A 12,502-nucleotide genomic window follows, 5' to 3' on the forward strand; every position below is an offset into this window, starting at 1 on the left:
ATAAGGAAACAGCCAGAAGTCTACATATTCCCCATATTCCTGAACCATTATTTATCCCGCATGAAGATGTTTGTTACGGTGTAATTAATTTGATTCGTTTGTATGAACGGTGGTAATATAGAAAGGAGAGGGAAGTGCACATATTGAGCACATGATGGGCTTTATCTGTGATGTTATGGTATAGTTAAAGTTTTAGATTACGTTGTTCATAAGAACTCCTTTTTTGTGTGTATTTTTCGATCGGGCGATTGCTTTTGAGGGTGGCTAACTAGAGCAAGAATAAAAGTCTTTTTTTAAATTGAGTTTGCAGCACCTTTTTCACGTTCTGTCCAAATATTTAAATCAGTTTATATTGATCACAGTATGTAACTGGGTGCAAGTCTGTCTGCTGGAAAAGCCTCAATTTAGAAAAATATGGCCTTGTAGAGGTCACTCTTACGATTCAAGAAGACGTTTTCTTTAATATTATTTTTTTAAATTCCCACTACTATTTGTGAATCCATTTTCTGCCATTTTCCCCCAGACACCACTAACCAACCCACGATAATTATCAGGTTTTTTTTTAAGCTCACCTTTCTGACAAACTCATTTGGTTTTACTACGTCTTCATAGTTGCAACAAATGCACAGAAATAAGATAAAGGTATAGCACATTAAAAATGAAGGACAATCATAACATTTCTAATCGTATGTTTCTCTGTACAACACATTGAAAAAATGTATTTCTGAACATTTTCCTTAGTATGTATTTCAAAAATGTTCTTATTTCTGTTTTATTTTCAAATATCCTCATCCCCCAGTTACTGTTATTGTTTCATTAAACTACAGGGTCTCTGGGTGATGCTCCCCATTGTATAGTTTCATTGTTGAAACTTAAATCCTGATGCATCCTTTTGTTTCTATTTTTTTCAGGACACCCACACTGCACACAAGATGGCTTTGCCAGCTATTCTGTCATGCCCAGTTTTCTTTGATCTATAGAATTTACCTGTATTTTAATCTTTTTAGGTTGAATTTGCTGGACTCCTTATCTCAAGGAACTTCCCAAACTCCTAATCTAGTGTACTTTGGGAGTAGCATTGGTAGTGTAGGACATGGGAAACTCTAAACTAGCCTCTGCACTCAGTAGTTTGTGGCACATCGATGGAAGGCATTATTGCTGATGCAGTATCTGCACAATGGTCTGTTGCTCAATAGATTCAGCATGCTAGTTCGATCCCAAAGCTCACTGATGTCCTTTTCGTCCTTGACTGACCTTTGTGCCTGTATACCAACACTCTGGTTTATCTCCCTCGAATTAACAAGAATTGTTTTTCTCATGCCCCAAGCATGTGGGCAAGGTACGTTGTATCGTTGTTGTTTTCAATTGGGTATTGAAAAGCATGACTGGAATGTGGTGCTTATGCAAGTCATTTCAGGACCAAACGACCAGTTTCTTTGTAAGCCAAATTCTGTAAACTCCCATAGAAAAAAAGGTTCTGATCTACAGCATGACACATACGTTGAGGTCTGTTCTCATGGTTTATGTAGTATGAATATGCTACATTTACCTAGATTTAATTTTGTTCTGAAGAGATGCAATAAAACACATTTTATTTACCTTTTTAAAACAAATGATTTCCTTTTTCATTCACAGCTTATCGACACTTAAAAAAAATATATATATATTGTCAGCTGGTTTGTTGTCTGAAAACAAATTATAAAATTAAGGAAAAAAATGAAATACGGAAGTAAAAGGGTGAATCCTCTTCCTGTACGTTTGCTTTGTGTCTAAAGAGGTCAGTTTTTATCTTCGTGAAGCTCGCCCCGGTTTCTACAATGCTGTGATGAAAAGTGGCCATAGACTAATGACCTTTGCACATTGGACAGTTTACAATCTATGTATTAACGTACACCAGTTTATTTTGCTTTATCGTGTTCCAAATCACTTTAACACACTATTTCTTTTTTGTAGATGCTATGGATCAGTTGGAGCAAAGAGTGAACGAGTTTTTTGTAAATGCAAAGAAAAACAAACCTGAGTGGAGAGAAGAACAAATGACTTCTATTAAGAAGGTAAGAACAACATCGATACATGGTTAAATCAGTAAGAAAAGGTGCTTGTTTTTAATAGAGTTTTCATTAATCACTAAATTGGCTGTATCATTTTCTGCTCATCTCTTTTTACATGAGAATTGGTCAGGGGCAGGCACCTGCAGGCTGGACCTGCTTGCTCTCTTCCATGTTACCTAGATCCTAGTAGGCGATAAGGACCTGTAGGATGAACATGCCTGATCTCCTGTACATTGTGTGAGGGTTAGTCTGGTTCAGATACCGGGAGACTGGTTATGCCTCTTCTGCACATTTAGTGAGACTTAGTCCGGGGAAGATACCTGGACGCTGGATTGTGAGATGTAGTTTGACACTGAAGACAATCTTGTATCACTATCCAGACTTTGGATTATGTAGGAGCTCTGTACTCTATTAGTACCATGTGGATTTCCATGCTGAAGATGTTAATGAATAATTCATATACATCGATTTTTTATTTTTTTGGGGGGGACGGGGGGGGGGGGAGGGATGGGGGCAACTAGCCATAACTTTCCTTCTTGTGGAACCTACTGGTGAAGGATTAGAGTTCCTCAAAAGGTCCAAGCTCCTTCGGTATCACCCTAATTTTGCATTAGTTTATCATTGTTTTAAGGTGTTAATTTACTATATGCAGGCACCAGACCTTCAAGATAATTGATATCTGAAGTATTTTTCATTTGCTTTGCAATGGGGATCTTTGGGCAAGAGATGAGCCTTGGGAAGTGTTTACAGTAAAGGTCTAATTTGGTAACCGCATGAAATCAAAAGGAACATTGCCTGTATATGTGCTGTGTGAGTTGTTTGATAACCATGCCAAGTGGATGCCTGAGATTGCAGCGTAACCTCCACCGCGTGGAGATCCATACACCTAAAATGGGCCAAGAGAGCTAAATAAGAAATGACCAGTAAAGAGAACAACTTCCACTGTCTTATGCTATGTTATCTGGATTTTTAAAGCGCAACTTATCACATGAGGGGTATCCAGGCATTCAGTTCCCCATTTGACGATGACCGTGATAGTCAGGGACTTGCTGTTAAGAAAAAGAGGAAAGGAGTTTGCCTAACAGCTAGGGTGGCTGACCTCAAATCTGGGGAACTGGGTTTGAGTCTCAGCAATAACGCTGAACATCCTGTGATTCTGGGCGAATCACTTAATCTCCCCGTGCCTAACAAAAATTAATATGTCCTCATGTAATGCAACTGGTGCTATGTAAAGCGCTCTGATACCCGATTCGGGTCAAGTTCGTGCTATATAAAACTCACTAAAAAAAAAAAAAAGAAAAAAGAAACTGCCTAGATTGAGCCAGGTTACAGAAAAAGTGCTCACTTGATAAGCATTTTTGGATAGAATAAACAATTCACCAACTTAATGCAAAGTGTTCAGTGGCATACAGCAGCAGATGCAGAAATCGATACAATGCTGAACCAGTATGTACTGCTGGTGTCTGTTTCCAAATCACCGGCAGGGACAATCCTCAATGGATAATTTTGCACAGGTCAATACCTCACTTATCTCTGGGAAACAGCACCTTTCACTTTTGTGCATGGACGTCTTGATCAGTAAACTTAGTGCATTTCAGCCTTGGGCAGACCAGAAACCATTCAGGCCTAATGTGAATTGTTCTGGAAGGTTGACGGAGGACACTTGAATGCCTTGACCTTCTGAAAGTTGACCTCAAAAAGAACAATTGATGGACTGAATGCTAAACAATGTCGAACACTTGCTTCCCTTTTTAGAGATCTGGGCTCAAATCTATTTTTGATTTTGCTCACCATGCCATTCCAGTTTGGACCCAGCCATATACAAATCAGTCTTGACCCTGCTCCCCATGGGAACAGTCCAGCCAGAACTGCCGGGCCAGGTCCTCTCTGGAACGGAAGCTAGCATCCTAGGACCGGGTTCGGGGTATCACCCTTCATCCGCTAGAATTGCCTGAATCCAGTTGCATGGCGAGCAAGGGACCCATGTCTTGACATGCCTGTCCCACTTGGGGTGACAAATGCATTAAGAACAATTGATGGACTGAATGCTGAACAATGTCAAACACCCATTCCCAGTCTGAGATCTGGGCCCCATTCCATGTTTTTTTTGCTCACTACACTATTCCAGGTTGCACCCGACTATTCAGTCCATCAATAGCGGTGATATCCAGAAACCAATTCTAGGATGCTTGTTTCTGGTCCAGGGAGGAACTGGACTGGCAGTTCCAGATGGACTGTTCCCATGGTGAACAGGGTCAAGACCGATTTGCATGTGGCTGGGTCCAAACTGGAATGGCATGGTGAGCAAAAAATAAGATTGATTTAGGCCCAGATCTCTGATTGGGGTTGAGTGTCTGACATTGTTCAGCATACTGGCCATCAAATGTTCTTTTTGCATTTGAGAAAGTTGACCAGCACGATTGCTACGTAACCAGAATTCTACCTTCAAATCACTAATATGAAACCTTGAACCTAGATTTGGTATAAAGTCGAGAATCAAAATAGTTTTGAGCTAGGCAGCATATATTGCTTGATCTAGACAGAATTCGTCACCCAAAACTAGCTGAGGATTTAAATGAGATGCCACATGTTGACATTGCCACTGTCTCTCTATGGTAGAATATGAGGCAGTGAACTGTCCATATTGAAGACAGCTAATCTATGAGGGGCCAGTTCTTATGAATTTCCCCTTGCAAAGAAAAAGTAGGAAGTCTTCTACAGAACATTTTTCGGAGCCTTCATCCTAATTCCAGTCACTGCAGCACTGATACACATAGGAAGAGCCTGATGGCAAAGAGGAAAACGAGAAGCAGACAGAGAAGGGAGAAAAGGGAACTCTGAAACCATTATCAACTTGATTGCCCCTTAGAAAGTTGGTCAGAATGCTTATCAGAATAATGCCCCAACCACTGAGGAAATATCCTCATACCGCACCGTTATTCATCTTGCTCCGGTCCATCATTATGTAACAGCCAAGGCCCAACAAGCGGCTGAGAACTTAATCATTGAAAAACTAACCAGTACCAGTGAATCTTGAACAGTCCTACAATCATCAAATGACCATTTCACTATGATGAAGCCACAGCCAGTCACTGTCTGCACAGAGTTAAAATATCTTAACTGCGGATCTCATTTATATTTGTGGACCTGTTATCTGTATTCCAAAGTTAGCCACATTGCATGCTGGTGTGCTCTTAATCTTGGGGAAAGAAATGGCTTACCATTGGACAAGGAAAGTAAGAATTTGGATGTGGAGAATTAGAGGCTACCATGAATTGGGACTTTGCTAAATCTCCAGTGCTTGTTGACTATATGAGCCTCATAAAAAGAGAACCCAAGAGATCTTTCAAAAGGGCAAGATGATATCTAGTTTGGGCATTTGATATGCTCAGCATGCAGCCGTTACCACCTTTAGACGGTTTAACATTACTTTGATTCACAGCCACACGCCTTTGATTATTTGGATTCAGACAAGAAGTACAGATGCTTCTGCTTGCCCTGACATTTGACAGATTATCTGTTCACGACTGAAGGTTGACATAACACTGGGACGGATATGTCTCTGGATGCCCTACATCAGCATCATTCATTATGTTAGATGTTTTAAGGGCATAGGTTAGCCTACTGGCTTGACCAGGGCATCAGTCTCCTTATACTTTCCAACTTCAAATTCCACTTGTGACAATGAACAAGAGTGAAGGGTATTTAATATTCATAACAGCTCAGTTCACTGACCAAACGCGGCGATTGAGGCTGCGTGTGGCATGCTGATGCGAACGCTGTCTATGCCTATTGAATCATACAGCTTGAATGATTTTAAGGATTATGCTTAAAAATAAGCTTCGTTTTTAAATACTGTATTGCACTTTGTTCTTACCTGCTTGCACTCCCTCGTGACCCCGTTCCGTCCCGGCTTTGTGCCGTTTGTGCGGAGGGTCAGCTCGAGGATTCCTACTCCCTGCTCGCGACACCACTTCCGCCCTGCACGCCATCTTTGCAGGTTAGCGGTCTAGTGTTCCCTCGCCTCTGGTACTTAATGGCAGTGTGGAGGAAGCGCAGCGGACGAGCGCAGCGGGAGCGCCGACTTCGCGCCGAAGTCGCGCACAAGTCAAGCCCGTCTGCGCCCGTCCGCGGCCGATCAGGCCCAGGGCCCTGCCGTAATGCCCAATTCTATTCTTATTCCTCTACCGAGCTTATGAGATTACGATCCTCAGGTCCTATCCCTGCCCGTGCTGTCAGAGCGGCCCTAGCATGTGGCATACTCATCTCCTCTGACCCCTCGGCACAGGACTCTGTGTATGACTCTTCTCCTTTGCCATCACAGATTTCTGCCTCTCTGCTGATCTACTATCTCAATACCCGCTCCCTCATTCGCCATCAGCTTGAGATTTTCCAATTGCTGCATCAAAGCAACATAGATATCCTTCTTTTAGCAGAAACCTGGATCACTGAAGATTCAGCTCCGGATATTCTGGCAGCTATCCCTTCCGGTTACTATATCATACACACTAACCGGCCTGCGGGAAAGTCTGGTGGTGCAGTGGCGGCTATCATCCGCTCGACGCACACCTTCTCCGAGGTTACGGCAATTTCGATCCCCACGTCAGATCTTCTGGTCCTGAAATTTATTTCCTCTAAATCATCTTTCGTTTGCGTTCTTGTATATCGACCGCCTGACTATATGCCTCTTTTCCCCAAACTCTTTAGCGACTCCATCGCCCAACTAGCTATAGACCACGCTAACCTTGTGGTGATCGGCGATTTTAATTACTGGCCTTCAGATGCTCATGAAAGTCAACTATCGGTCGAGTTTTCCGACCTTTTGAAAGGCATGAACCTTTCTCAACACATTCACACCCCCACTCACTTTAAGGGTCATATTCTTGATCAAGTCTGGACATCGGATCTTGATATCTCGTCCCCTTTAGTCTCCCCTTGTCCCTGGTCGGACCACTATTTCATCTTGTTCTATCTTCATCTGCACATTCCGTGTCCTCCCCCCCCCGCATCAAGAATCTCATGGCCCGTAACTGGAAAAGTGCTAACCTGTCCGAATTCCATGACATCCTCGCCTCTTCTGCTCCCATATCTCTGACCTCTCTTGAGGCTCAGGCAGCTAACTTTGAAGAATGGATACGCCAGGCTAGTGACAAAGTAGCCGCGCTAAATAAGATAAAAACTAAGCGCCCCCATGACGCGCAACGATGGTATACTGACCAACTTAAAGCAGATAAACTTGCCTTGCGGCAAGCTGAACGTCGTTGGCGTCTCCACTATGACCCCCAGTTAAAACTTGTTTATATCGGGGCTCTAAAAACCTATAAACAAGCGATCTTAGCAGCCAAGACGGCATACTTTTCCCAATTAATTTTGGTCTCCAACAACAAATCGAAAGACATCTTTTCGATAGTAAATGAGCTTTCTTTGCCGGACAGGGTTACCCCTCAGCCCCAGCCGACCCAAACCCTCTGTAACGCACTCAACTCTTATTTCATAGAGAAAATAACAACCATTAGGAACAATATCCCTAACCCAGCATCTCCTGTCCCCCCTCCTCTTCCTCCCAGAAACACCAGCATCTTGACGGAATTTCCACCTATCTCCCTTCAGGAATTCACCTCACTCCTCCTCAAAGTTAAGTCAGGTTCCCCTAACGATTGCTGCCCCCCACAGATTCTGAGAGAGGCCTTCCTTGCTTGTCCGGGCCCCCCCCTTGCTCTATTAAACAACTCTCTTGCAAAGGGGGAGGTCCCTCTTTCTTTCAAGCAAGCTGCCATCCTACCCATCCTGAAGAAGTCTAACGCTGATCCTACCATTCTTAGCAATTATAGACCGATCTCTCTCCTCCCCTACTTAGGAAAAATTTTGGAGACTTATGTTACCCGCTGTTTGAGCTCTTTCATAGAGAATTCTTCTTATCTGGATCCTCAACAAGCGGGATTCAGACCCCTCCATTCCACCGAGGCGGTCATAGTAGCAGTCCTGGACTCCCTCAGGAAGGGCGCTGACAATAATTTATCTCAGGCCCTTGTCCTATTAGATCTCTCAGCAGCGTTCGACACGGTCGATCATACCATCTTGATCGACCGTGTCCACAATGCCGGCATCCAGGGAGTGGCCCTCGACTGGGTCAGATCTTTTCTCCATCAGCGATCTCAGTCCGTCCATCTTTCCACTTTGTCCGCGCCTTTTGTTTCCCTCCCTTGCGGGGTCCCACAAGGCTCGGCACTATCCCCGCTTCTTTTTAACTTGTATCTCCAACCCTTACTAGCCTCCCTCCGTAACTCCCCAGTTACAATTTTTAATTATGCGGACGACCTCCAGTTAATCTTTCCTATTGACCTTTCTCCCTCCTCTCGTGTTAATTTTCAGACCATTATGCTGACTATCGCTGAGTGGATGTATCACAGCCACTTAAAACTGAACCCTACTAAGACCGAGCTTGTCTTGGTAGGCGGCCCTAACCATCCATGGAATTCCACCTACTGGCCAACATCCTTGGGGGCCGCACCGACTCCCGTGCGCTCAGTCAAAAGCCTCGGGGTAATTATTTCAGAGGATCTTTCAATGAAACCGCAAATCAATTCGGTCACTTCAGCCTGTTTTTTCCATCTCAGACGGATCCGTAAGATTAGCAGGTTTCTTACTAAGGATGCTCTGACCCAAGTTGTTATCGCACTCATTACCTCAAGGCTTGACTATGCCAATATGCTGTATGCGGGTATTTCAGTCGGTCTCCTTCATCGACTTCAGCTGGTTCAGAATCAAGCTGCCCGTCTGATCTTCCACCAGCCTAAATATCAGCATGTTACTCCCCTCCTTTTTAGTCTGCACTGGCTTCCCATCTCTAAGCGCTGCACTTACAAATTGGCATGTTCCACCTTCAAGGCCCTCTCGAATGCAGCCCCTGCGTTCATCTTTTCGTGCCTGACTCGCTACACTCCCTCTAGGGCCCTTCGCTCAGCTTCTCTCAATCTTCTTGAGGTCCCCAAATTCATCAGGAAGAAACACGGTGGCTTGAGTTTTTCAGTCCAGGCTCCCTCTACCTGGAACTCTCTGCCACTTTCACTCCGCCTCTGTCCTCAGTACGATTCATTTCGCAGACTCTTAAAAACTCTGCTCTTTCGTTCTGCATATGTCTAACCCTCTCTCCTGAATCACGCTATTGGTCATTTGAGCGCCAAGAAACCAATGGTGATAGTGCGCGGTACAAATTTCTTTTAACATAACATAACATAACAAAGAAGAGGGCAGTCTGTCATCACACAATGAATTCCTTCTCCTGGCCACATCACACCTGCTTGGTGCCAACTGAGTTTTCTTCCCTCAACAGTGGCAGCTCGGTTCAGTGGGTACTCCCCAACTGTCTTAGATGGGGACTACATCATATTCATGCTGTCTCCACATCATCACCCACTGACTTCATATAGAACCAACAAGGTTCCTTTGCCATGCTTGTCGGGTCATGTGGTGCTATTCCTTACCGAAAGAGTGATGGAGGAAGTACCTTTGGCACAGCGGAGGGTGAGGGGTGTATTCAGTTTACTTTTCATCCCCAAGAACGATGACAAACTATGCCCTGTGTTCAGATTTTGAATTGATGGGCCTGCACAATTCACTTCAAAATGATGATTCGACAGGAGGTCATCCCACTCACTATATAACAACTTAGGGATTGAAGGATGGCTAGTTCCACATCCTGATTAATCCAGCACATTGTCAATGACTAAATTTGAGGTGACTGGAAATCCTAGGTTCACAGTTCTCCCATTTGTTGCAAAGTCAGCTCCAAGAATGCTTCATAAATGTCTTGTCAGTAGGGGTGGCTCAGACTGTTAAGAAATACCAGACGGAAACACATCAAATGATTCAGTTGCTGTACAACTTTGCTTTCAACATCAATGTGCCAAAGTCCAAACAAAAACTGCTTCAGACTTAGAATGTTCTGGATCAGCTATCGATTCTATAACAGCCAAAGCTTGTGGCTCTCAAGCAAATTCATGCTTTCCTGAAAATTGTTCCTTTTTGCTAAATGGGCCCGTCTCTGACAGCGAGTTTGAGACAATTGAGCATAATGACATTATGGACAGCAGCTGTTCTCAATGCAAGATTACAGATGTGACCGCTCCAGGAATGGTTGGAAAGTGAATGGTCTCAAGTGACTGGCTCCTGTGGGGATCTTGAGTTGGTAACAAGGGTTTAGCACAGAAGTCTGATGGACAAGCACAGTAGTTGCTGGCGAAGGAGCGCCCCATGGATGAAGCATAGCATGCCACTATGTGTGGGTGAAGGGTTGCCGCTTTTTGTGTGTTTTGTTTAGGAAAAGCAATTGAAGAGTGGGTGACACAGAAATGTCCAGGGAGTATTTTTCAAGAGCTAGTTCTTTTTAATTCCTTTGATAACTATTATGTGTAATAACTCCTTAGAGAGGGGTGTGGTAACTGCTTTTTGTATATCAACATGAGTTACTTCACTCTTTAAAAAAACAAAAACTAGTATTTCCTCTAAATATCAACCTATTTATCATCTTCCATTCTTAGCAACATTTCTAACGAGCTAGGTAAATACACAGCTAGCTTCTTACAGTAAGGAACATGGTGTATTTAAGCACCAATCTGGATTGAGATCCTGCCTTAGCACTGAAACCATACTTATGGCGGCTACCAGTGACATCCATATGATCTTGAATGAAGGAAGTTCTGAGGCACTCAACCTCCTTGATTTATCCGCCGCCTTCGATATGGTTTCTCATGCTATTTTACTGAAACTGTTATTTGCTATTGGCCCGAGAGACAAGCCAATCAGATGGGTTGAATCCTTTCTAGAAAATGGAACTCGGTCTAGATGGCAATGTTTTGTTTGGATTTTAAAGATCTTGCCTGTGGTGCTTCTCAGGGGTCTGCTCTCAGTCTCACTTTAGGATATATGTTGCTCCCCTTGCAGAATTGATTGCCCCTCTTGGCTTTCATTTTTATGGCTATGCAGATGATGCCCATATAATCGTCCACATGGAGGGCAAAATTTCCCAACTCCAGGAGAAGTTCAAAGGCTGTATGATCAAGGCAGCTAAGTGAATGAATGCCAGTTCCCTCTGGCTAAATTCGGTTACAACCGAGGTTTTGATATCTGGTAATCCCTCGAATTGGTTCTCTGTGTGGGGGCCCCAATTGTTAGGAGAATGTCCAGAACCAGCATCCATTGCCTACAATCTGGGCGCGCTATTTGGTAGCAAACTGTCAGTTGGAGTATTGGATTCATAAGTTAATGTCCATGTGCTGCCTGCTAATAAGGCAAATAAAGAAGATCCTCCCTTTTTATTCCTCAACATTCTCAATAGGTGTTGGTGCACACCCTGATTTTAAGCAGACTGTACTATTGTAATGCTCTCTGTATGTTGTACTTCCAGATTACCTTATAAAGATGTTACAACTTATACACAATGTGGGAACTAGGTTGATTTTTGGGAGGAGTAAGTTTGACAGCCTCTCGTCTTTAATTGGCCAGTTACACTGGCTCCCTGTTCATATGAGATGCCAGTTCAAGACCCTTTGTAGGTTTCATCAGGCCCTTTACATAGTAGTGTGGTCTTTGGATATATCTGAAATGTTTAAAAGTTACGTCCCTTGCAGATGGCTTTGCTTGACCTCCCCCTGTGTGTTCATGGTACCTAAATACTTGAGAGCAAGGTTGGTAGAATGGAGTTTTTCTGTGGTTTCAGCTCAAGAATGGAGCAGACTGCCGCCCAAGTTATGCCTAGAGAGAAATTATCTTGAAACTTCGCAGGGCTCTAAAAGCCTCATTTGTTTACAAAGGCTTTGCCAGTAGGCATTGAGTACGTGAGTTCTATACTATTCTGGGCATTTGTAGAGTGCATGGCCACACGTAAGGCATCCCAACGCTTAAGACAACAGTACATGTTTATTCCACTAATTTTATGCAAACAACATTTTCAACTCATTCCTGAACTTGGATTAATTTTCTAGCCTGCAAATCTTTTAATAGGCAAGGCTTTTCAGAGTTTTGGGGACTGATATACAAAATAGCGGTCTTCACTTATAAGTTTCTTGATTTGTGGAATTACCATGCTACATGACGTAGTGGATCTCAGTGTCTTTCTTGGATTATCGGGCTGAACTTAATAATGCTGTGTCAACTAAGCGCCTTTTTTTATGGTACCTTTTAAATGGCTATGTAAAGACCTTAAATGGTGTCCTTTTGTTTTAAACAATGTTTTGGGATCTTTAACAACAGCCGGGCTGCGTCATTCTGTACTACCTGTAATCTCTTTTCCACATATAGTGGATAACCAGGTAAAAGGAGTTCCCATAGTCAAGGTGCGATAAAATATGCTCCTGGACAACAGGCCTCTGGGCCGAAAAAGGAAGCGAATCTAATATCTTCCTAAGCATTTTCAGCATGCCATAACAGTTGACTGCTACCTTCCTGACCTG

At 43.3% G+C, this 12,502-nt stretch overlaps 1 protein-coding gene across 2 annotated transcripts in view; it reads left to right on the forward strand.

The window, feature by feature from the left end:
• ING3 (inhibitor of growth family member 3) overlaps positions 1 to 12,502 on the forward strand; it is a 248,013-nt gene that overhangs the window by 36,489 nt on the left and 199,022 nt on the right. For both annotated transcript variants that reach the window (XM_085654156.1, XM_085654155.1), the window contains exon 3: positions 1,954 to 2,054. In XM_085654156.1, the coding sequence (XP_085510282.1) occupies positions 1,954 to 2,054 (101 nt within the window). The remainder of the gene's footprint in view (positions 1 to 1,953; positions 2,055 to 12,502) is intronic.

This window comes from Triturus cristatus, chromosome 4_1 (assembly GCF_964204655.1).
Source record: "Triturus cristatus chromosome 4_1, aTriCri1.1, whole genome shotgun sequence".
NCBI lineage: Eukaryota > Metazoa > Chordata > Amphibia > Caudata > Salamandridae > Triturus > Triturus cristatus.